Genomic DNA, 27,220 nt, shown 5'->3' with positions numbered 1-27,220 from the left:
GCCAACCTCTCAAGAGTGTCAATGTCCCCCTGGATGTCATTCCTTCCCTCCGGCGTATCAACTGAACCACATAACTTGGTGTTGTTGGCAAACTTGCTGAGGGCGCACTCAATTCCCCGTCCCTGTCATCGACAAAGATGTTGAACAAGATCAGTCCCAACACCAACCCCTGAGGGACACCACTCGCTACTGGTCTCCACTTGGACAATGAGCTGTTGACCGCAAATCTTTGTGTGTGACCATCCAGCCAATTCCTTATCCACCTATATAAGATGAAGCACTTGCTGGTGGCTAAGCACTAAGTGGCTGGAGTGCTTGTTTGTGAAGACTGAGGCAAAAACGTCATTACATACCTCAGCCTTCTCCATGTCCTGCATAACCAGGACATGGAGACAGGACATTTCATTCTGAAGAAGGCCCACATTTTCCTAGTTTTGTCACCAACGTACCTATACAAGCTTTTCTTGTTGCTCTTGGTGTCCCTGGCCAGATATAATTCTATAGATGCTTCAGCTTTCCTAACCTGATCCCTGGCTGCTTGGACTATTTCTCTGAATTCCTCCAAAGCTACCTGTCCTTGCTTTCACCCTCTGTACACTTCCTTTTCATGTTGGAGTTTGTCCAAGAGCTCCTTGTTCATCCACGCAGGCCTCCTGGCTTTTTGACCTGACTTCCTCTCCAAAGCTTGGAGAAAGTGATCCCTGATAATTAACCAGCTTTCTTGGGCTTCTCTTTTCTCCAGGACTTTATCCCAAGCAGATACCTGAAGAGGTCAAAGTCTCTTCTCCTGAAGACCAGGGTAGTGAGCGGGAGACAGAAGTTGTCATCAACACATTCCAGGCCCCTACTGGATTGCTTATGCTCTGCTGTGTTGTCCCTCCAACAGATATAGGGGTGGTTGAAGTCCCCCATGAAAACCAGGGCTTGTGAACATGAGAATGTTCCTATCTATCTTTAGAGAGCTTCATCCACTTAGTCTTCCTCGTCAGGCAGCCTGTAGCTGACCCCCATTACAGTGCCACCTGTCTCTGCCCTCCCTTTAATCCTGACCAATAAGCTATCATCATCTCCCATGCCAGTCTTTCACTGAGCCTATATCCTTCCATTCCAACACTCCAGTTACAGTAGCCATCCCACCACATATCCATGATGCCAGTAAGATCATAGCCCTGCAGACCTGAACATGTCTCTAACTCCCCTTGTTTATTCCCCACGCTATGTGTGTCTGCACAGAGGCCTTTAGAAGGTGTAGATAAATCTAATTCACAGCAGCTGAAAGCAACCATAGTCTCAGGTCTAGTTTTTCTTAGGGACAAAAGCTGATACTTCTTTTAGCCTCAAGGCATGGATAGCGGTATTTCTGCTTATTTTATGTGTGCTGGCCTACACACATGTAGCACACCATCTCAGCCCTTCTTTTTATAACCTCATTGAAAAACCAATTTTGCAACAAAAGTTACCCACAGATTGCAGGTGTCTGGGTACAACTCCAACAGAGCCACATTCAGGTGACACAGTTACAGATTCAGGGCATCCAATTCCTCCACTGAAAACTCCAGAAGGTGGCACACACCTCCAGAGCATGTGGTATTTGCCCAACTATTAAGAGAAGGCATAAGCCTCAACAATGGGGTTTGTCCTGAGAGTTTACGTCATTCTGCTCACAAGGCCCTTCGTTTCTAAGACAACAGCTGAAGAAAGGCACTGAATTCTTCACTTCATTTAGTGCAGCCCTAAGCTACATAGGCATTCTGTTTGCTGAACTATTATTTTTTCTGATACTTGCAGATACTTAGAGATTACTTTTCAAAAGTAATTGGCATTTCTGAAATACTCAACCAGAATCAGTAAACCAATGTGATGCAAGTCATGGTTGAATTTGCAGGAGGACACTTTAGAATCTAAAATCAAATCTAAAACTTAATCCAGTGGCCAATGTGCATTTTTCACAGGTAAAAAGTGAACTACTCCTGGAAGCCAGCTGCCTTGCCCAACTAGAGGAAAGACTGGGCATTTATAGTAAAGGTTAATGCCTTGATAAATGCAAGTTAACATTTCAGCTGCCTAGCATTAGGGCTTCAGCAGCAGCAGTGTCTTTCTTTTTGCCATTTTCAAATATTATCCCTGGAATCCTTCACTTCATTAAACCTTCTATGTCCATAAAAAAAGAAAGCAAACAATTTTACATAAGCCTTTATTTATATGGTTCTATAAATAACATCTTTGTGAAGTCACCTGACAGCCCCCAAACCAGGTAGACTGTTTACTTTAAAGAAGTACTTTTTTTCTAAAGCATGGTAGTTGGCTTTCCCTTCTCAAGGCTGGGCAACAAAACAGGGTCCATGTAAAATGAAAAAAAAATTCAAAGAGGAGATCCTGTGCAGTCACCATCCTCCCTTGGTTTTAACACAGGAAAGGTTCCCTTTACCTCTGTATTTGCATATTAACATTTTAAGTTATTCAATGTGAATAAAGCCATTGAAGACTCAAGTTGGGAGAACAGTTTAAAACCAGACTGTGAATGACACAGGAATGCCTGTGATATTTTTGTAAGTGTTATTTATTATTTGCATTAGCATACTGTCTAGGAGTTCTGGCCACAGAGCAGGATTCATGGGGTGAGGTGTTAGACTAAAAGAGACTAGCAGATGATCCTTGCCACAAAGAGCTTACACATATCATTAGCATTTGACCAAACCAAGTCATGACATTCTCAGCAGCAGAACTCAGCAGGCTCAGGACACAGCTTAAACTGACTGTGAAACTGCTGCATTTTGAATCCTAACCAGTCTAGCTTGGGAACAGGTCTTAACAACATGACAATGTTCGCATTTGTACACAGCAGCTATAGCTCACAGCTGTCCTTCAAGCGTGTCCTGCAAACCCTTACCCATCCGTCCTGGGTTCAGCAGTAGCAGTCATTTTTCTCCTTCTTGGTATCTGGTGCAGTGCACTGCAGTGTTTTGACTTTTGGCTTGGGAACAGAGCTGATAACAATGATGTTTTGGTTTGGCCAAGGACTTTGTGAGGCTCATGCTCTGCCAGGGAGGAGGGGAAGCCGTGAGGAAGCAGAGATGGGGTGCCTGACCCAGGCTAGCCAGGGAGGTATTCCATACCACAGCACGTCATGCCCGGGGTGGGGGGTAACTGGGAGTTACCTGGAAGGACACAGGGTTCCGGGTGGGACTCGTTTCTTGGCTGGTGGTATCGTATTCTCTTCCCTTGTTATTTTCTGTTATCACTGTTGTAGTTGGTGGTAGCGGTGGTGATTTGTGTTGTACATTGGTTGCTGGACTGTTCTTGTCTCAACCCGTGGGAGTTGCACTCTTTTGATCCTCTGGGAGCAAGGAAGGGGAAAGCCCCGGGGGGGGGAGGGCTTTGATTGCTCTCAGCCTGGCACCACTCACTGGGAGTGAGTGAACAAGCTGCCTGGCTAGGGTTTAAACCACGACACCATCTTGGCTGGTCCACCTGACCCAATAAGGAAACTGTTCTGGGTGTTCTGGATGCTAAATGAGACTTCAGCTTTTAACAAGGAACAAATACCAGGACATCGGCAGAATGGGACAGTATCCTTAGTATGAGGAGTAGCGATGCCAGCTAATAAACAGCTTAGCTTGGGTGCAGTGTTAGCCCTGCAGCCAAAAAAGCATCCAGAAGAAGGGACTTCAAGGCCAGCAGTGAAGTTGGTCTGCAGAAGTCCATGCTGAGTGCTGGATTGGGCCATGGGTGCATGAAGCACACAGAAACCTGGGAGGGACCAATAACAGCCAATTCAGAAGCAAAGAGGTACCACTCCCAGTTTTCACCTCCAGCCATCATAAACACAACACTCCAGCTGGTAACTGAGGATACTCATGGATGTTAAGGACAGCTCACGAGTCAGAGTGCTGTGATGAAGACAAAGACTACTATGAGCTGGCTGAACTCACTTCTCTGAGGGGATGCATTATAGCTAAACGCAGCTCAGAAAATCAAAAGCAAACAGGTGAGGTCACTTACCTCCCTTTGGGTTTTATTTGTTTGGTTGGTTTGTTTTCCTTGATAGGTCATGTTTTTTTATTAGTTTCCTATTATCCCAGTCTCTCTTACATCCATGCATCAGGTTAAAGTTCAGACTGTGAAGACTGGGCAACACAGGGTGAACCCAAGTGCAGCACATTTCCAGCACATAGGCTTACTGTCACATTGATGATTAATTTCCAGCATCAAAAGTATGAGAGTTTCGGAGCCAAACCAAACACCAGAGCAAGCACATCCATTTCAACCAATACAATGCTAAATGAGATGCCAACATTGTATTTTGCATTTGACTCACTAGCTTTTCCTCTAAATGGAAGGAGAGCAATTCATTCTGGACAGCATTAGCATGGTTAATTGGAAGCAATAAAAAACCTTCAATTCTGGCTGAATTTCAATGTAAAGTTTCAGGTTTTATTGGTTTGCATCTCATTTTTCCTCACTAATGCTGCTTTCTCTATGCTTCCTGCCAATTTTGAACTGATGTCTATTTTCCTTTTCAGTGATGAATTAACTACAGCATCACTGTAGATTGTTCCACACAGACTCTGTTTACAAACAGCCTGGTTAGGAAACACCTGCTAGTTTACTTTTGTATCCTTCATGAATTAGAAATGTTTGTGAGTACAGCATGCAGCTAAATTCACTAAACAGGAATTTTATAAGGTATCTCTGTCCAGCTCAGGTGACACCAGAAGAAATAGGCAAGGAAATCTAAACAAAGAATGAATTTGAAGGCAGAGTCTAGAAAGCCTGGGGGGTAAAAAACCCAAACATGCATGGACACAATGTATAAACCATTTTATTCTAAGGATATTAGTGTTTTAGTGAAGGGATTCAACATATATTACAGTATGTGATGAGTCAAAGTACGCAGTGCTGTTCTGAACCACTGGCCAGACCCTAAGTATCATTTTAATTCAGTACGGGATATCAGAACCAAAGGCAGGCACAGGAGATGTAGAGAAGGCAATTACCATTCAGCTAGGAAGACCCACAGAAACCATGGCAGAACAGTTTGCACAGCATTTTGCTGTGATATTGACACTTTGCTTTCCATCAGCATTCAGAAAAATGCTTTTTGGATGTGAGTGCTAAGAACTTACTGGTTTTAGACAGGAGATTTTGCTTTCATTTACTTCACATATGCCACAACTTACACAAGACTTTTTTATGGTTACAATTGTGCTGGCAAATGAACTTGTCCAGCTGCAAGAAGTACAAAATAATGAAACAGAAATTATCATATTATGAATCTAGATAATACAGTAGGAGCAGGCTCTTTCCAGAAAGTACTACAATGAATTAAACAGAGTGAAAAAAAAAAATGGAATAATGCCAAGATAATTTTTTAAGGGGAAAAAAAAAGTAACAACTGACATATGAGTGGAAAGAGTGATAAAAATAATGCACATCAGTTAAATTAATCAGTTAAATTAATATCTTTATCTTCTCTAATTATTGTTAATTCTGTGAAATACACTATGCTATGTTTGGGTCTTATAATTTTATTTTTAGGTTGATATCTGCAGGAAGGAAAAAGATCTCCTTTGCTGAACCTAATTAGAAGCACAAGTTCTGAAACCTAATATGATGCTGAAATTTCTTTAGGATACTGCATTGTCAAAAAATACTTGATTTTATGCAACGGTACAGCATACAAGCAAATCAGCAGCACCAGCAGACAGGTAGCTATTCTTAATAAGGTTCATAGCAAGTTCCCAGAGAGCACTTCGCCAAGAGAAACTTCCTAGGAAAATAATTACAGGAAAAAAAAACCACCTTGTTTTCAAAGGAACCAACTTTTTTAAACAGCATGCTACGGTTCTGTTCATTCTGGTGCAACAAGCATGCAACCAGGTGACTTTTGCAGAGCTATTTTTTCCATTGCTAAATCATACCAGTGTCATAAAGTTAAGTACCGTACACAAGCTGAAAACTGGATGTCACAGTAAACAGATTTTTATTCAGTAGTGCTGCAACACAAGCCAAGATCCAAGCTAAAGTTCAGGCCTCCAACTTTGTCTTGACTACTTCCTACTATTATATGTGAGATTCTTTCACACAGCCTCTGAAGTAAGTGTCTGATCTCCTGTGGGGATTGTTCAAGGAACTGAAGTAATGCTATAAACTCTCCTAAACCCTGTCAAACAAAAGATAAGGCAGAACCTTTTCTTTTCTCACAGAGTGACATTATTCAGGGACAGGAAACAAAAACGAGAACTTTTTTTTTTTTATGAGGAAAAAAGATAGTCAACATACAGTGGTTAGCATTATAGAGCAAAGCTTACCTATGATGGTGCTGGAAATCTTCTGTTTCTATAGAATTATATATATAAGTCATAGTTGTATAAAAATGTAATTTGTAGAAACCTAACGGATTAGTTCTGTCTACTATGAATGTCATACAAAATGAAAGAAACAAACAGCAACTCACTAAAAAAAGTTGGTTTTGTAAAAAGTCACTTATACATTAATTATATTCCTTGTACTCTAACAATCCATTGTTGTAAAACTTCAGCAGCTTCAGATGGTCTTTTAAATTAATAATAATAACTAAATTAATAATAATTAAATTAATAATAATAACTAAGCCAAAATACTTTTTCAGCCTTGCACAATTAAATACATGAAATGATGCTTCTGGAAAGCTAACAGTCTTAAAATAAAGATGTTCAGTATCAGTTTCTCACATGAGAAAACTTCTGGCAACACAGCTCTTTCAGCAAAGCCTGTCACTCCTGCCTAGGTTTAATATGTTCTTTGGGTGTTTTGTGAATTTGCTTTTTGGTGGGAGCACTAGCTTTCTGGATTAGTGAATACTGAACAGGAATGAGAAAGCATTTCATCAAATTTAATACTTGCTGTAAGTCTGAATACCAAACTGTTGGTCCTACCTTTTATTTCATTAAAGCAATGTATCAATTCTGCTGTGATAAAAGCAGTAGTCAGCACTTCTGGAGATCAAAGCAAATTACAAACAAGCCTGCAAAGCCGAACATATGTAATTCTATATGTAATGCTGCATACAATCCACATCCTGACTTCGACTTGCAACTAGACAAAGATCATCTTTGTGCATTTATATGGCTTGTGCTCAGTACAGTGGTTTGCAGATCCTCCAGTCCTTTAACACTACAAGACTAAAACCAGTAAGTTTTGCTTACGTGATTGGTGTTCTGGTATACGAAAGGTCTGTAAATAAACTGCTCCCTCTCAAACCACATGAGGAAGTCACTGGTAAGAATTTCACAATAACTGCAGATTCATTTAGCTTTAGGAGAAGTTTGCAGAATTCAATCTGTCAACACAAGGCCAGTTATACATAATAATTCACAGCAGTGTTATGAGAAGTCACTCAAACGTGAAATACAGGCAAAAATTTTTACACCTGATAACACTTAGCTAAACATCTCAGCATGGCTCCAACACGGGCTTCAAGTTTACTGTTACTTTCCTTGAATACAGCATACTTTATTTGTCCTTACAATAACAAAGAAGAAAAGTAGAGTATCATCTGGAGAATTACACTGAAGTAGATATTTTGTGGAGCTAGATAATGTATGACTGGTTTTGTCTCTAGAGGTTTAATATGAAACAAGAGGCACTTTGAGTACTTTACAATTACTCATGAGTTTTAGCTCCAGCTCTGTAAAAAAGAAAACCTACACATTGTCTCTGCTAGTGAACTAAATACTTATTCTAGCAGAAAATGAATGAATAAATAAATAAATTAATAAATTCTACTAGAATTATTAACTTGCATTTTTAGGCAGAAGCAGTATCTAGGAGCTCAAAAGCATGTATCTCACACAAGGCAGAAAAGGTACTGAAGCTTTCACAGTATTTCTATGTCTACTAGAGGAAATCACACTCACTGGGGTGAAATAACTGGAAAGAAGTAACTATATACTATGTCAAGCCAACCAAGGCTAAGATAATAAAGAAAAACTCGCAATAAATATAGGAATGTTCCTCATATGTGGTCAACTAACTAGGAGGTGTAACTGCTTCTGGACTACAGCATCAATATTGTAATATTTTTCTTTTAGACACACAGATAAGGTACAGGTAAGAGGAAAAAAAGATACACATTGCACTCAAACATACTGCTGATGTCTGTACTTTAAAATATTTCACCATAAATATACATTAACAGACTAGAACACTTGGTTATTTAAATTCACATGCAATCCTTAAAACAGCCATTCACCACTGTAAGTAAAAATTGGGAACAAAGGTCAGCAGGTATGGAACTAGACACCCTCAAAAGCAAGGGGATATTTGGATGGCTTGCTTTGCTAGGAGCCATTTATTCACAGAACAATTAAAAACACCCACTGGTAATGTCAAAAAGCCAGAAGCACCAGTGAACTTTTGTTATTTAGCAAAGTAATTACTAAAGATAAGTAGAGGACACAGGTACAGAGGTAAAAATGTCACTGTCCAACACAAAATAAGATCTACTGTGTCATTAACAGCCTGAAAACTGGTTGGGTTCTTTTTGGTAATGCTTTGAAAATACACGTCTTGCAAGAGAGATTTATCTCAAGGAATGAGAAAACTGCAAACACATCATGACTTTTTCTATGTCCTTCCTACTACAACCACCTTACCTTTGGGATTTTACATATGAATAGGAAAAAAAACAATGTAATTGAATATTATCCTCTTTAAACAGTCATAACAAAAATTGAGTCTTTCCTGAAAGGGAGCCAAGGAAAAGAAAACTGCACTACTGGTATCTTTTGCAGCTGTTTATGTCAAATATTCATTTCAAATAAGACTGTAGGAATAAAAGTAGATGGGTTTTAGAGGCAAAACAAAGGCACACAAAGAAACTTTAGAGAAAGGATGGTGGGGATCACAACTTAAATCCTAATACTAGGTAGTATTCAGGCAGAAATACGCCTGTCAATCTACAAGGTTGAATAGCCTTAAAGGCTATGTAATAACATTACAGAACCAATTAAAAAATTAATGTATCAAGGTTTCTAATATACTGAAACCTTTTAATGTGGTTCATATAAAGGAACATTAACCTCAGCTATCAGCAAGTAATGCACTCTGAATCTTACACAACTAAACTACAATGTCAGTAATGCCCAAACAGGAAGGAGCCATGTATGTGAGTATATCATTAGTCTAAATTGAGAATGACCACCTTCCACATGCTCAAGGGTACTTTCATTCCCAGCCACATCACAAGGGAAGATCAATACAGCCATATTTCTACATGGCTAACCCTGTTAGACTAAATGCCTGCTGACACCCCAACCTTCCTCCCAGCTGCAGGCACAAGAATGTGCTACCCCTTGACGTGACCTCCTGAGCACCCGGCGCCACTGAGAGCCCACGGGCTGTCAGCATGTCCTCTGTGGTCTTCCTTGCTTATAACAAATTTTAGCCAACTTTTACTCTGCCCTTAAAGTCAACATAAAACAGTTCCCTAGACAGTCCTGCAATGAATGTTATCTGCAGACTGTGGTATTTGGGGGAAAGAGAAAATGAGACAAAATATACAAGAAGTTTTCTTTCCAAAAAAATATCATTTTGTGGTGATGGCTCCACACTTTCCAGTCTTTCTAAAGCTATCACCACAACTGGGAGATGACAAATAACCAAGAAAACCTCTAAAAATATACTCTGTCTCTTGAACACTGCCCTCTTCTGAAAAAAAAGACGGGCAAGTTTTAAGGTGACTACACAGAGATTTCAGAGGGACTGAGTTTAGTAGGTTAGAAGAATTCAAATTACAAAAATAATTGCTATCTGAATTACAGAGTCAATAAAATCAAGGTGCAAAAGAAGCACTGAAAGATTTTTCATTTTAGATACTTACCAAACCTGCAATGGGGGTCGGTAGTCTATTGATCTTTTTTACCAATCCCGGCTTTATTGCATTCAGCAACCTGTTACAAGAAAGGAGTATTTATGAGCGGCAAGTCACAAAATCCAAATTATCAAACACTTGTCCCAGCACATAAGGATTTCAATGTGGCTGGAAAGGAAGACTCTCCCCTTTCTCCCCTCTTGAAAACACGTGTGCACCCAAAGTTCTCCCACTGAAACGAAGGAAGACTTGGAGGAAAAATACCCATAGATAGTACAGCACCTCAGCAATATTTATTTTCTATCCTAAATTGATCTAAATCACATCGGTCTTGACAGGCGCTTGGTGAATCGTCACATAAGTCTGACTCCATTGCCTAGAGGCAGGTCATGCCTGTAAGGGCCTGAAAGCAGAAACCCAGAAGGCATCTGGGTATCACAACAGCTTGTAGCTTGGGAAGAACAGTCCTGCAGTTTCTGCACTGCAGGTAAGTGAGAAAAGACATATTTTATGGATGGGTTTTCTATTTTTCTGCAACTGTACTTCAAATTAAATGCCATCCTTGCATATGTTGTTGAGAACGGAGGTCTCCATAAAATATAAATGTAAGAACACAAATAAGAAGGGAGCCCAAAAAATCCACCTCATCATGAAAAACATCATTAGGCCAGTGATACCCCAGTTGAACACTTTTCAGTGTCCAAAGATTAGCAACTCCCCTAAACACAGTTCCTCACCATCTATGAACATGTTATGAGAAATGCTGACATTGCTCATTGTTAGACTATTCCAGAAAATTACTAAACCCCTAAAAGAAGGAAATTTTAATTATAAAATCCTGTTGCAACAAACACTGTTTCTTTACCACCTTTTCCCCAAGAGAAAACCCTTATGCCTTTTATCCAAAGCAAAATTCAACCAGTCCCACACATTGGGAAGGAAGTCTTTAGGTCAAGATTCTCACTTCAAATTCAAGATCTTTGAAGAGAAATAAAGGTGTCTATGATAATTTAATACTCTTTAGAAACAAGAATAGCCGCTATGGAAAAGAGCAATCTTTCTTTGTGCTGTCTCAATTCAAGAACTGACTCTTCTGGCAGCTTACTGCGGTGGTAAAATGATTAATATTTAATATTTGAGAGGTCTAGCTAAGAGGTTTATCCTACCCAAAAGAATCTTCTTTTCAGCTTAAAACTAACAGTCTGTGATTGTTTTCAGCTCCCTACTTCTGAACTAAGGTAACACAAGGCATGCCACCAAGAGTAAGATAACACAAGGCGTGCCACAGGCTCCACCAAGAGTAATCTCTCCATAGTATCACGTTATTTACTGCTGGATTCTTAGGACTGTGGCATTTTGCAAGCTCGTTAAGGAGCCCATCCCTCCAAGGGGTGGACACCTGGCTCTGTTAACACTGAAATGATCATCCAGAACAGTATACAGGTTGGGTTTCTGCAATCCCTTGGAGAGAACAGGGGAGCAGAAGGGGAGATGCTATTCTAAGTGTTCTCTATGACCACAGTTAATAAAGCTTCTGTTCAACTTGTCTCGAATTGTACTTGTGTTATTACACACTCGGAGTCCCTGTATCTTCAACACCACCATAATCGGGAGTGGCAACAAACCCAATGGGAATGTCATTGTTTTGGTGTTTCAGGTATTTTCTTCATCTTCTTGCAGTTAAAAACTCTGGAACCCTGGAATCGCTGTACTAGTCCTTCCTTCTGCTTATGGTAGAATCTAACACTATTATGTCCTAAAAACAAATGATGAAAGAATATACTATTATACATAGACAATTCACTTTTTGCACAAAATGGCAAGAAAAAAACCTCATGTCTCCCTTCCTATAACCTGCAATTTTATTTCATGGATGGAAAACAAATATTACTTCTTTTTCCCCAAAATGCACTAACCTTTTATCCTTGCACAGCAACAGCCTTATAGAACTATTCTTTTTCATTTAGCCACTGCAACAGGCAACTTAAGATTTTTGTTTGTTGGGGTTTTTTTGGTATTTTTTGGTGAGGATTTTTGGTTTGTTGTTGTTTTTTTTTTGGGGGGGGGGTTGTTTTGGGGTTTTTTTTTTTAGTCAGAGCACTTCTTACCAAATACTGTAGCTCTACTTTGATTTCAATCATCTATATGCTTATTCTTTTCAGGAACAAAAAGATGTATCAGCTAAGCATCTCATTTTCTTTATTACTCAAATGGGAATATATCAGGCAGCTTAACAAATATTGCAGGTGAAGATCAAAAGCCACACACAATAACAGAAGTAAAATAAAGAGGCCTTAATGGAAACTTCAAATGCCAAAGCCGATTCTAAATAAATCTTCAAAATGGCTTGTACAGGCTTCCCTGTGAAATATGGGAAAAGGACAAAATGAGAGGAAGGAAAGGAGCAGGGAACAAACAACATTTTAGATTACCAGTTGGAGTCTGAAGAGGGAGGAAATGGGATGGGGCAAGATGGAAAAGCCTGAGGAAGAAAGGCCTCTATTATTAAAATGTTTACCTCCTGTTGGAAACATCTCTAAACAGTCTGGCACCAAAACCCCCAGGACTTGCTCACTGCAGAATGTGCCAAAGAGAGATTTCTTCCAGAGCAGACTGGCTGCTTCTGATGTATTGCATGATCTACAGCAACAGCCCAGATGCCAAACTACTGAGTGGCTTAAGCTTGCTCTGCCACCAACCTGGCTGAGAAGACACACTGTTTATGCAGACTGTCTCAACGACCACCTTCACTCACACAATTACTATCCCTTCCTGCTTTTCGGAAAAGCAACTGAATGCACCACTTCCTAGTAGGTCAATACACACACAACAAAACTGTCTATGCTGATTTAGACTCATACAGAGCATCTATCTTGATATGTTAAGTCTTGTGAGCTCTGATAGATTTTTGTTGAAATAGGGGCAAACAAAACCCCTGCCATTTTACACCAGGACCTGGTGCTATGTCCCAGGGACAAAAGTCTGCACGGAAGAAAACACTAACCTGCACCTTCCCCTGGCACTCCCCTACAACTCCAGTCACATGCTCTGCCAACCCTACCTTGCCTCAGCCATGTCTCAGGTTAAAAACTGATAACTTAAACCATCAGAAATCTTGCTGAATGGATCATTCTAGGACATTAAATTAAATCTTTAAAAATATATTTAAAAATATGGTTGTATTGCAGCCATCCCTGAGAAAGGTATGAAAAACCCAATGGCAGGACAAGTGCTAGAGGAGCAACATAGAACCCATCAGCCTCTTCATTAGAGGCTGTAGTGACAGGACAAGGGGTAACAGGTTAAAACTTAAACAGGGGAAGTTTAGGTTGGATATACGGAGGAAATTCTTTCCTGTTAGGGTGGTGAGGCACTGGAATGGGTTGCCCTGGGAGCTTGTGAATGCTCCATCCCTGGCAGTGTTGAAGGCCAGGTTGGACGAGGCCTTGGGTGATATGAGTTAGTGTAAGGTGTCCCTGCCCACGGCAGGGGGGTTGGAACTAGATGATCTTAAGGTCCTTTCCAACCCTAACGATTCTATGAGTCTATGATTCTTCATAAGCTGAAACACACAATTGTCCAGTGCTTTATTTTCACAACATTCACAAGTTAACCATATCACCTTGGTACCCAGTCACAGAGGGCAGCCTTGCTACAATATACAATTGAGGTCCAATCCCCAAGTCACTTTAGACAAGTTATTTTCACCACCATTCTTGCAGCAGGAAGACACTTGAAGGCACTTGCTCAAAAAACATACCTAGTTGATAGCACATTAAGATCCTCTATCTGATCTGTCTGGCCAGTTTAGCAATACTGATCAGTCTAAGGAAGGTACTAAAGTCCCAGCTGGCAGATTCAGACAGAGGGCTGAGGCACAGCAGGTGTCCTGAGTTGAACTGAGTACCCACCAGTTGCAAGCCCAGATTTTCCCAAGGACCAATTTAGCTTTTTTTTTTCTTACATTTGTACTGTTCAGACATAGAAAATCCTCAAGCAGATGTGCATCTTCCAAAAGACAAAACCTTTGCATCACTATGTACCACATTCTACTATGCCAAGGCTGGTGAGCTACTGTATAAATGGTCAGAGTGTGGAACTGTCGAAGTTACAACAGAAATGTTGGTTTTGTTGGGGTTTTTTGTTTGCTTGGAAATTTTGTGGGGTACTATTTTTCATACTTCTGCATCTAGGAAAACAGATGGCAATGGAACAAGTCCAAGTAAGCAGTCCTGAGAGATAGCAAAATGGTATGATGTTAAATCTTCCATTATTTTATCCTTTTTCCATCCCCTTTAGTAAGACACTGCTAATTTAAGGTCTCATTCCATAAGATAAGGGAATTTTGGTTGAAATAAACCATAAAACAATGTCTTTCTGTACCATTTTCAAAAGGAGACATAGGAACATTCCTCAGGCTTGATTTTTTTTTTTGGTAGCTGAGGTTGGGTGACCAGCAGACATTTTAGAGATGACTGGCAAAACAAACTTAGCGAGGACTTGGGGAAATTTTACCGTTCAGCCAACATTCTTCTCACAAAATCATTCTGGAGTATTAACAGTTACTTACACAAGAAGTAAAATGACACAGGGAGGAAAAAAGAACAGAAATATAAAGACTAATACTTCTATTGAGCCTTTTGGGTACCTGATATTACCAGAGTTTCACTGCCATGACCAGAGGGAAGAAATTATTATGAAATCTCAAGGAACTTTTTAACAGTAAAAAAAGCAAAGACATGACAAAAAAGAAATACAGATCAAATAGTTCTTAGAGGAACTTAAATCAAAATATTATGAAAAAAAAAACAACAAACAACAAACCAACAATACCAAACACCCACAAGACAATAATCCAAGCCAAGATAAAATAAAGCCTCTTCAGGCTCCATCCATAACACTTGAGTCTCTGTACAAGACCTGAACTATTCTCTAGACCCTTTAAACACTCTCTGCTGGGATTTCTGCCTACCACCCCTCATATATATGCACCTGTCCTGACTTAGGACAACGTTCTGTTCTTCACTTCCCAAAGTCAATTTCAGTCCAACATCTACACAGCCGTCCCGCCTTTCCCCTGCACTGGGTGCTGGCTTGGATTCTTCTGTAGTTAGCAGTTAAATGAAGCACCGTAAGACACTGCATAGAAGCTAAAACCTTACAGCTGTCTCACCTTATGGAAATGGCAGGACAAAATGCAAGTGAAAAGCTGCTCCATCCCCACTCACAGGGAGAAGCTAAGTCATTTCCTTGCCCCGATAAAAACCAGCTCTGGTAGGTATGGGAAGAATAAGTGCTCTATTTGGTGCTGTCCCCAAGGCTTGGCATTTGAAGAGATAAGGTATCTCCACAGCAGGGCAGACAAGCTGAAATCAGTACTAGAGCTGTGTGACTAACTTATTAGACCTTCCTGGGGTTATTTATCACCAGTTAAGAATTTGAAAAACTTTTGCCAGGAAAAGAAGGCATTTCAGGCAACAGCTGATAACAGATCTAATGAAAAGCACCAAGACAACTGCCCAAGAAATTCTTGCAAGAAAGCGTCAGTTAAGAAAATACTCCGAGTATGGCTGCTAAAACCCAGCCTCCAAAAAGCCCTTGCTTCTAAGAGGAAATGGAAGAGAAGCACTTTCAGAAAATAAGCTTCAGAAATGGAAAAAAAAGAAAGGGTGAAGTGATGTGTGCTCACAGATCAATCCAGGCTGGAGGGTTGGGTTCTTTGCTCAAATAACAGATCATATTCCTAAAAAGAAAAGCTGACTAATGACCTGATCTTAAAGTAAAAGGGCATTTCATATTTGAGAGTTCAGGAAATTGTATCCACAGTAAACCTTAATGGAGACATCTCTCTTTTTAAATTAAGTTTTACAGATTCACATTCTTACAAGCAGCCTTTCAGCACTTGATAATTATTAACCCAGACAGCTCCAGCATCCACGTATTTTAAACTCATGCTCTGGTGGCAGCTCCAAAATGCCCCCAAATATTGCAAAGGAGAGAAAAATCCACTATTAGTTTTAAAGATTAACAAATCACATTGGAACAGCAGGCACTGAAAATTCAAAATATTTTGTTGCAAAGGAAGTGGTAAAGAATTTTCAAAATATAGAGGTCACAAAAACATTTTTGGAAAAACATTCTTCAGGGCTTGCTAATGATGCCCCTGACATTATTTATTTAGGATCAGATAACAAGGTGCTTTTCTAACAAGGAGGACAGAACTGTGTCCTACAAAGGGCTTATAAGTAAAAGGTGAATAAAGAACTATGCAAATATGTAGCACTGAGAAAACAAGTATGCCAAACACAGAACAGCAGGGGTCTTGCTCTGCCAAAGACTAAAAATATGAAGAACACAGAGGCCTTGCAGAACAGCTCAAGAAAGGCACAGCTCAGGAAGACTGTGTATAAATAGCTTTTGAAGACATTGATACAGAACCTACCACTGTAACAACTGACGTGAAGAGTGTCCTATGCACCAATGGATTTGCAATTCACACACAGTTTTACACTGAGTAGCAGTGGCCATGGATAATTGTCCAAAATACATAGCCAATATAACATATGCTCTTGGAAAGCTGAAACCTCTCACAGGATTACCTTGCTTTGCACTTGAGCAGCACTCCATTTGAATGGGTCAGTGTTCCACAGTCTCTTGCCCTGTCAATTAATCAAGCTGCACTGAAGAAACTCTGCTATTTAGTCTGCTGAGATGCATATTATTTCAACATAAATACAAAGACAGGGCATTCTGGCTGTACTCAAGCATGCCCCTCAATGCTATACTCCTCATGCACACAGCTGAGCATTACGATTTATGTTACACCTCTGACCCCTCACCTAAACCGTACTAATAACTAGCTTTTTATTATAACATGGCAATAAAACTTAAAGATTAAAAACTCCGGATTCATATAAAACTGTTTCAGATGTCCTCGCATGAACCCTAATCTTAATGCTTAATGAACCTTGGAGCCCGTTCCTCTAAACTGGAGACAAATGCCAAATCCATGATGCTGATAACGTTTTGGCTTTACAATGCAGAGCCTGAAAAACACAGAACACCAATCCCTTCTCACCTCAAGGCATGGGTCACATTTAAAACTTCAAGTATGCCTATGAAACTCAAATACCTTGTTAGTTTCCAGGAACAGGAAATTCAAGCAAAAGCTTAATTAAGCGTAAGGCCTGGGCATCCACTAACTTCTCCAGTGAGCTATCTGGCAAGACAAGAATCTCTGCACTGTACACTATACAGCCAAGTGCTGAATTGATGCCAGGCCTATGCCACTGACAGACAAGCAGAATAACATATCTGCAAAATCCTACAATCCACAAAGATGACTATTTGTTCTCCCCTGCCAAGTCTCCATAAGCGGCATGGCAATTTCACAAGTGACATATTAATTCGCAAGAAAAACCTGATTTTTAAACAACCAAACAACTGAAACATGATATATACAGTGAAAACTGTTCTCCATAGGTTGCAGTACCACTGACTCAGAAGACAATGTTTGACTATTGCATAGCATTACACTTGCATTGATCTGGCACATATCCAACCCTGCTGAAAACAGCATTCATGTCAGCCCAAAGCTTGGTCAGATGTACTAGAACCATGATGCAAGCCCAAAGAAACTCTGCTCTCTGAGAAAAAGCAGCTCATTCATCTCCAGTGACATGGAGAACACAAGCTAAGGAGATTTCTTATTTATAGGAGAAAATTATTCTCATGACAGAATAAATTATAAAATCCATTAAGTAATTCTTGATCACAGTCACTTTCAGCTCACTCAGATTTATAGCCTCAATTTTTTTTTTAAATACTATTAATCTATGTGCATGACTAACTTACAGCTTTTTTCTTTTATTTAAAAGTAAAACCTAAATACTTTCTTGTAGTTTTTAAGAGCATATATTCCTAACATGCACAGCTGAAAGGAACTGCCGTTCCTAGATGTCCTACATGAGAAAAAGTATAAATCTTTGCCTTTAATTCACTGTGCAAGCCCAATTTTACCAAGATTACTTAAAAGCAGTAAAATACCTTCCCATCTGCTCTTTCAAAAAATAACAAAAAAAAGAGTCAAAGAATCCTGGTTTCAAAAAATACGTATAGTTTCTGCATATCTAACTAAGCTACAAAACACCGTGTGCTAATACACAAAATAAGTGCTCATAAATTGGTATACAGAACTGCATATGCAAGTGGCATCCATCTTTAACCACATACAGTAATTCCTCTTTCTCTTTTATATGTTTATGCCATGGCTTCTCAAGGTACGCAGCTAAATATTCGTTAAAACGTTCATGCTTCAGAAAAATAAAAGATTTATTATGCCTGAGTTTACTGCTAAAAGTTGATTTATATACATCTATAAAACAGACACAGAGCTAAACTGTTCTACATATAGTACCCAAGGTATTACATGCAATCATGACACTGTTGGACTCCACTGCAAAGCCAAATCATTTCTATTGATATCGAAATCTGAGTTCAGTTTGAGTATGTTACTTAAGATCTTTGCCCAGGATACATGTCTCATTTGTTACTGTTGTTGTTACTCTTCCTTAGGGTTAAGTCCTATTCCTGATATTAGAATCTCATTACCACTGATACAAACTCTCAGGGTTCTTGGAATCCTAGTACTGGTTGATTCCAGAGAAAGCTTGAGAGAAAATATGATCCCAGCTGCATGTCAGAAATGCTTACAGATACATTGGATATATTATTAACCCTTTGATATGACTTGGATAGTCATAACAAAGAAAATAAATAACTTGGATTTTCCAAGTCTCACATTCACAGAGACTTCCCTAACTGCTGACTGACCAGCATGAAAGAAGGAATCCTGCAGTAGCAGAGCTGGGCAAGGGGAGGTTGATGTCAAGGAGAATGGAAAAGAACTGCTCACTTAAAAACACACTTGCAAGAATATTAGAGCAGTAACAATGGGGCAAGGTTGCAGGAAGATGTATGCGTTTTTGTCTTCATGTAGTAATTTTTAAACTTATTAATAGCAATTTTTGCATGGTTAGAAAGAAACATACCTTCAGCTTCCTTATCTGCTGTTTCAGAACTACTCAAATCAGGGGGCAAGTGGATGGAGACAACAGATAGTTTTTCTTTTGCAGTCAACCTTCATCCAGATGCCCAAATCCACAGAACAGAAACACCTAAGCACTGCAACAATCAAATCTAATTTATTCCTGATTAATCCTCTAGCTTCTCATAATATCTGGGTCAAACCTAAATGTTAAAGCTGTGTAACAAGAAAAAAAAACAACAAAACAAAGCCCCACAAAACACAGAATGTGCTGGAGTGGAAATTCGGGATTTCTAGTGATATTTCCTGATACTGGCGTTGTATTCCTCCCTCATACATTTTCCACCATGACCCCAGAAGGGCATATTTGCCCACCCATGCAGAAGCATAACCAGGAAACTCCTCAGGCTTTGCATATGAGAATTTAATACACAAAGCAAGAACAGAACAAGAATTCCCTCTGCCTAGCTATTATGTCGCTTACTGAAATCACCATCTGGACTGATGTCAGAGAGCTATGCTAAAAAGCCATAAACTCATTTCAGACAAACACAAGTCATAGTCACTGGCCTCTCAGCACAGCTGGGTGTCAGGGCAACTACACAAGTGGGCTTTCAAACGTCCAGAAAGAAGGAAGGGCTTGTGTTACTCTCAGCTGTCAGCTTGCCACTTCAGGGCAGCCTGCATCATTTAAATACGCTCCTCAGCTCGTGAGTTGAGTGCATCAAGTTATAAAAAGTGTCATGAGGCCAGACTGAGATGCCAGCCACAGCAAAAGCACTTCCAGAGAGGCAGGTACAAGGCTTGTGGCTGTCTGTGGCTAGCACACTCATGCAGGGCTGGTTGTTCATAACATGTCTGTTCCAACAGTTCAAGCTTCAGGCATCGCACAGTTTTATTAGCTTTCATTTATTAAGATACCTGGATAGTTGCTAGACATAAATGAATCATTTATAACCACTGCAGTGGTGTCTGCCTGAGTTTTCAGGCTGTGTAGGCCACAGACATAAGGATTGTACAAAAGGCTCCCGCCTGTTGCTCCAGCAACAATCCTGCTCTAGACACAGATAAAACACCATTTTGCGCGTGGCTAGTCTGACTGTTTGGGGAATGGACTCTCGCATGGTGGCTATCCTACTTCCCTTCCTCGAAATACCTGCAAAGTCAGAAGGCAGCTTGAGAAACTTCTGGGACATTCAAGGCATACTGGCTGTGTCCCTGCTCCTCACATCAGCTTCTAGTCGTCTAGCTGCTGGGATCCCTCAGAACATGAGCTTGCTTTTAGCCCTCACCACAAAATACAATAGGCAAGGAAAACACTGAAACTGCCATGTGGAAGTAGGGAGCACTTCACACTCACATCACCCACACAACTGTCTGGATACGAGCTGCCTGTTAATGGCACTAGCACCGACTACTGTCCTATGGAGATAAACTGAGGCGAGTTTAGCTCTTCCCTAAAATTTCAACAGATAAATCAGGTAAACCAGACCAGAGGCAATTAATTCTTTCATCTTCAGAAACCTAAGAGAGATACAATTTCTTTCTTATCCTCTGCAGCTTATCAAGAGATTTTGAGACCAGGTTTTCATCTATTTGTTGAGGTCAACTGCGATGAAAGCTCAGCAGATTGGAAGGAGGTCAAGATAAAGCTTGAATACTACTAGAATTTGTTCATGAGGTACCCAGGTAGATGTCTTATAAGCCAGAAAAATCCTGTCTAGAAAGACAATATTGCCTGTAGCAGCTTTACAAGCATCTCTTCATTATGCGACAGATAAAAAATTAACTATCAGTGCTTCATTTGCCAAATCCTGTACTTTTTGAAGATACATTAAGAGTTCTCAGTGTTACACCCCAAATTTCTGTTGAGTTCTTTATTTTACAGGGGTCTTGGAACACTTTATTGTTGGCCTTATAATCTGTTCATCATCCAAAAGCCAAACCAGAAGGCCAAATTGGTAGCTCCTTGGTTAATGCTCTGTAGCCTAAAAGAGTTTTATTCACTAACCACAGCTATGAGGAGCTGGATGCAATTCCAACATCATAGCCTCTCAGATTTGAGGTTGAGGAAGCAGATCCCTTCAAACTGATTTGCATCAATCCACAGATGGTAAACAAGGACAAGCAATTTGCCAAACATCACAGAACAACTTAGTAGTATAACCAAGTTTTGTCCCTTGACCTGCTTATTACTGGAGCTCTCAGCCTCCTAAGAAATACATATTTATTCATTTTATTAGCAAAACATTAGTTAGTTAAGCTTTCCATCTTAAAGATTTACAGCATTTAAATTAGACTACCACTGCTTACTTGCAGATAAGATTACAATCTAATCTTGAAATACACATCCCTTACTTTTCATGCAATGCAATTCAACCTCAACTTTTAAAGAGCAATGTGAAGTGATTCAGCACACTGCACTTCCCTTGACCAGTCAGAAGAGATCTTGTGCAAGAGGCAACCCTTAAATACAAAGGGGTAAACTACATGCTCCTTCTGAGTTACACAACTTTTGATCAACAATAACAACTACTTCCCTCATCCCAAAGCTACTCCTCAGCAAAGATATGCAACTACAATCAAAGTAGATCATATAATTTCCTTTCCTGAATATTTTTCCCATTTAACAGCTAAAGTTCAAGCTGTCTGATTAATGACACCAGTGAGATATACAACGCTATTTACACAAGTACATTTTGAAGCTATCGTAAGCTACCTAGAGTTGAGTTACACGATGTTAGCTCAACTCTACTGCTGAAAATGGTTTCCAAATTCCAGTACCTTTCATAGTATAAAACTTAACCAATAGGTTCAATGATCTAGCTAAACATCTCAGGAAATCTCATTTATAAATTTCAATATGCATTAAGTTCTTCACAGGCTTTTTCCTTCTTATGTGCAAAGTCAGCTTTTACCAACTTCAGTGACAACCCTTCACACTCAGGCAAAGGATTTGGTCCATACATGTGATTCAGATCAGTGGATTCTCCCAAAACTCCTGATGACCTGCCTGGGATTTTCAAAGAACTATGGGCATTAGGGAACACTTCCAAATTGCTCTTAAAAGTCACGAGCTTTGGTATCTAAGCCCACAGCATGCTTTTGGAAGACTCTCTAAAAACTAGCTGTTAAAACCACAGAGAGAAACGTGCAAAAGCAAACTTGTGCCTCTTGTCCAAAAATCACAAAGCACATTATTCAAATACACCTTTAGGTAAAATTTAGAGGATGTCTAACCTTTCCAGGAACTATAAAAGCAGCTGAGTATTGATGGTATTCAGATGGCTAACTCTTGACAGTGTTTGGACCTGGAGTTGGTCCAAAACACCTCACTACAGCAGAGATGTCCACAGTCAGGTGTGGAACACCATTTGCCAATCTGTGGTTAACATCTTTAAATAAAAGGAAACCAAAAAGCAAACATCATTTTTACTTTACATAACTTAACTAAGGAGCTGGGTTGGAGTGAGGGAAGCACTTTGTAAAACCTGTTTTCTTTAAGCCACATTTCAATCCTCACCATAACAATAGCTATGGCACTGACAGGATGCTGCAGTGAAAGACCTGTGTGCAGTGTCAACATTAGCAAAAGGAAACCGACATCTGGACATATGGGCTAAAGTTAATTTCAGCTCTAGTCAAGATTCTATTCGAGGCTCAAAACTGTAAGTGTTACTTACTCACACAGAAGAATGCCATTTTCTAAACCCGAACGAAAATCTTTGTCACCAAAACTTCTGCCGGTCACTTGCTGCAAAAGAGTAGGGGGAAACAAAAGAGTGATATCCATTAGAAAGTGTGCTTTACGAGAGCAATTCATAACATTCAGTTAAAGCACCTGCTGCATAGGAAACATCTGAGCTTTACATGCCTTGCCAAAGGATTAAGTCATGTCCATCAACCAGTTTCCTCCTTCCCATTTCATTGAGGTATTTAACACACAGAACAAAGTATTTGCTCTGGACAGTGCAATTACAGGTTGTAACAGAGCTGTGTTCTAGAAGTTTAAAGCAAAACCAACAAACCAAAAATCACAATGTAATCTTCAGAGTATTTTAATAACTTCATTCTATAGTGTTTTGAATTTTAAAATTACTTTGTTTAGACAAATTGTGTAGATTTACTGCTTTTTTGCACCATGTTAAAAATCTTGTACTGGGCTTTTGGCCTTTAACCTATCACCTTTCTAGAGTAAGCAAGGGCAATCAAAAGTGCTCACATAAGTAACAGACATTCAGACACATACCACAATACTCCTGCTCATAGTAAATGATATTCCACATCACGAAGTCAATTGCGAGTGTGAATACAAACTCAGTGGAAGCTAAGGTTTATGCACCTACTCACAGTCCTGTCAGGGATGCTTGGAAAAGGAGGTACTTTACAAGTTCTTAAGCCTGTCTGTGTTGCTTAGGGATAGACCACCTAAGAACTGCCTAGGAATCCCAATCTCGCCAGAGGGTGCCGAATGCTACAAACATGACTAAACCCCCATTTATGACTCACTACCGTGTTGACAATGGCTTGCCATTCATCCTCAAATCATTCTCAACAGATGACATGTTCAGTTAAAAGAATACTTTTTATTACCACCACCAAATATATAAAAATAGTTGCTATGTTTAGAAAGCACTGAACAGAAACAAAACAAAGCAAAAAAAAAGCCTGCTAGTTTTTAATTGTCCTCCAGGAGGTCTTCTCCTCACCCAGCCAAAACATTTACCGGATGCTTATAGAGTTCTCATGGCTTGTATCCAATCTTTCAGCAAGACCCTTGCTCTGGGCGTTGCTTCCACCATACAGAATAGTGACTTGGGGACACATCTGTCCTTAAGTCTCTATTTTCTCCTTGCTGTTCCATTCAGATTCAAGACCCTTCCCTTCCCAGTTTCCTGTCATAAAGACAGCAATTTATAAAAACTGACAAGTTTGGCACTTTCCCATGGGATTAGCAAATGCACCAGCTTCACAAACGCTGGTTATAGCTATGCACAGTCTTGGGCAGAGAGCAACCCTTTTTTTGAATTGAAGTGCAAATGCAAAGCTCAAAACCTAATCCCCACTTAATTATAAACCTACTGTTTTTTTTTAATGTGAAGGAGCTTCTCCCACAAACTGGTATGACGGTGTGCAAACTTTACCACCCCCCACCATTATTCTGAAAAGTGTTATCATAATGACATCAGTTCACAATCATATTTTATGCAAATGAATTAAGTAGAACAAGGCATGCCTCAGAAGAAAGCAGATGCAATCAGTGAATGATCTTTAACAATTTTAACTATCTCTAATGACAGCAAATCATCTCTAATCTTGATCTGCTATGACAGGGAAATCATGACAATAAACCCATTAGCATTTGGGATGAACAACAGAGCACATCAAAACTGTCTTTTCTTTTAACCATAAAGTACAGTAAAGAAAGGAGGAGGAAGAGTGATCTTGTAACAGCCTGACTCATAGGTTTTTTTTTAATCTATGCAAGAAAAAAAAAATAAAAGAAAAATTATTGTAATCTTATTTCACTCCTCAATATCAAATGTTCCAGCTATGGAAGTCAATATTCTTATGTGTTTGCTCAGTACCCTTATTCACCACGGTGCAGCACTGAAACTGTTAATGCAATTCAGGTGAGAATCTACTGCCAAAAACTGTTACCTGAGTACCACTGTCTTTACTGTTGATGTAGGAAAGTTTCATACATAATTTCTGGCCACATGAATAAAATCATGAAATGCAAATGCACAGCTGGAACAACAATGCATCCAGCGAGAGGTACAACAGAAACAGCAGGTGAGGAAAGACAGGGAGGTACAGGAGTAGAGCATGTCTGTTTGAAAAGGAAGTATATGAGGTATGGAAAGGTTGATGCCTGCTCTAGATGATCCAGCTGCACAGAGGAAACATTAATCAGCCACAAGTCTCCTGATTTAACCAATTAAAATGTAAAAAAAAGTGCAACAGAGAAAGGGTAGAAGCTAAAAATAACCATGAAGATAACATTTTAAATTACAAAGATAAAAGTATCAGAGGACCAAAAGGAGCAAAAGATGGGTCCACCTTTTCTAGAGGAAATTAGAGCTCAGTTTCTTGGCATACATGTACATCCCTGTCTCTGCAGAGTCTGCTTTGGGCCATACCCTCAAGGACAAGCACACCAGGTCCACAGGCCAGCCTCATGGGCACTGCGGAGATAAACTTTGCTCAGCACACAGGCTGGAAGGAATGAGCATTTTAAGTGAGCATTTAAAGCCCTGCTTCAAGCAGCAGGATTGGCACTCAAATAGCTAAGTATATACTAAAGTTTGGCCAGAGTCATGCTAAAAGGAAAGCAGGTGCATTAGCCATGACATCACAAAACCACTGCATACATCACAGGAACATGTTCATATCATTGATCTAAGCTGTTCTGTTCCTACTAGCATACCTTCCATGCCTGGAAAAACAAAAAAAAAAAGCCTCTGGTCTGACTACCAGATGAAACTCTGAAAACACCAACATACAAGGATTAGAGGGAAGCACTTACAGTGCTTCTACTGAGTTTAACTGACAGAAGAAAATCGTACATATACAGCCAGGTACAGAAAAATGGAATACAGGGGAACAGATCTTTAGCCCATCAGCTTTTGTACTACAGAGAAATGGTGTTCAGAACAGAACCTGCACAAAATCAGTCACGGACAAATGCCAAAAACTGAAAGAACATTGAGACCTGGTCTTTCTTCTCAAGGCCCTCTCTAGACCACCACATCTTAATGTACTTTCAAGACACAACTCTACCTGTTACCATACCAGCACACTTAGGCAGCGCAGAAGGAAGCAGGATACATGGAAGAGCTCCGTATTCACTTCTGCAATGCCAGCACATGGTAATTCTCTGCAGTGCAGGGGTACCAAAGCTAGAATGAATCACCTTAAAGGGAAAACACAAGCTATATCCTGCCAGTGATTACTAAAAAAGCCTCCCATTTCTTTAATAAGTCCTATAAAGCTCAGACGGAGCAACCTGCCTTTCCCTATCATACTGCAAATTAAAAATAGAGAACAGAAGTGAAACAATATAATTTATTATTGTGTTTCTTTCATATGAGGAGGAGTTGTTGCTATTCATCATCTGGATGAAATTTTCTTCTCTGTAGAAAGCTGTGAGCGTCTTCAACCAGGGTAATTATTTGACTGCCGGACATGTTTCTTCAGTTTCGCTGCCACTTAACAACCCAGAAAATGAACCTAAAAATGAATCTCCAAAAGGAATATTAGGAGACTAAACCACAGCACACTCATGCTGTATCACAAGCTTATGGCAACAATTGTAGTATGTATTTACACACAGTAACGCTTCTTATACCCAGTTTTGTTCTTGATTAACTCCTTTGTTCATTGCAGTTACGCATACCACTAAATTTATGTCATCAAGGATGGCTGTCATCCAGCCACTAACCATTGCCATATTACACAACTTTATTTTCACTAAGCTTCAGTTCACATTGTTTTCCTTGTGCTTTTTGGTATTGCTGCTGGTGCTTCCTGAGATGGAGCTTGCAAAGCCCCTGGTGTCAAAACAGCTTAAGGGCAAGAAAAAGAAAAGGTGACAAATTACTGAGCAGATGTTGGCCCCAGGTGAAATTTATCTCAGACAATGAGACATAAGTAGTTGAATAAACACTAGGTCATCAGGGACAAGAGTCTGAAAACAGTTAGCTTAATTTTCTATGTGCACATGTGAAAATAGCATGTAAAGCAGTGAACAAAAATATAGACACATCAGGGAGAGGTCTTTGTTACTCATCATAGGATTTGGAGAGCTACTGAAGCATGACAGCAAGGAAAGAAAAACTTTCAAAAAGTTTGGTAGGTTGTTAATTTCTTTATATATGGGTATGCTGCATTTCTATCTTCTGCAACCACTATTTACTCTATATGATTTTTCAGGAACCCTGTTACTTAACTAGAAAACATCCTGCTTTTACTTCAGGGTGATGTGAAGGTAAGGCGTAAACTATAATAATCACTGGTACTTAAACAGTAAGCATTGGATCATATAAGCAGCAGGGAACACAAGCCATGAGAAGAAGCATAACAGTTTTTAGGGCATCAAGATTTGGTGCCTCTAGAAATTTAAAGCCAGCTTCACACTTGCAGACCCAAATTTTACCACTACTGTACTACTGCTAGGGCAGCGCAATGGCACTTGAAGACCCCTCACCAGCTCCTGGTTCTGCCATGTGTCAGTCATGCGGTGCTTTGCTCTGCAAAAGTGGACACAACTCATCATCTAGGCATGAGTTCCCCCTCTCTTACTCCACAGCAGAGAGATT

General features: G+C 39.8%; 1 protein-coding gene across 4 annotated transcripts in view; it reads right to left on the bottom strand.

Annotated features, from left to right (window-relative positions):
* Positions 1-27,220, bottom strand: part of LIMCH1 (LIM and calponin homology domains 1) — a 180,441-nt gene that overhangs the window by 95,694 nt on the left and 57,527 nt on the right. For all 4 annotated transcript variants that reach the window (XM_061471599.1, XM_061471607.1, XM_061471618.1 and 1 more), the window contains exons 2-3: positions 22,583-22,653; positions 9,863-9,932 (exon numbers count right to left, since the gene is read on the bottom strand). In XM_061471599.1, coding sequence (XP_061327583.1) covers positions 9,863-9,932; positions 22,583-22,653 — 141 coding nt within the window. The remainder of the gene's footprint in view (positions 1-9,862; positions 9,933-22,582; positions 22,654-27,220) is intronic.

Source organism: Pezoporus flaviventris, unplaced genomic scaffold (genome assembly GCF_033815535.1).
Source record: "Pezoporus flaviventris isolate CSIRO_AGI_PZ_B2104156 unplaced genomic scaffold, CSIRO_AGI_Pfla_v1 ptg000002l, whole genome shotgun sequence".
Lineage (NCBI taxonomy): Eukaryota > Metazoa > Chordata > Aves > Psittaciformes > Psittacidae > Pezoporus > Pezoporus flaviventris.
The sequence above is the reverse complement of the archived record's forward strand: the minus strand, read 5'-3'. Positions and strand labels throughout refer to the sequence as shown.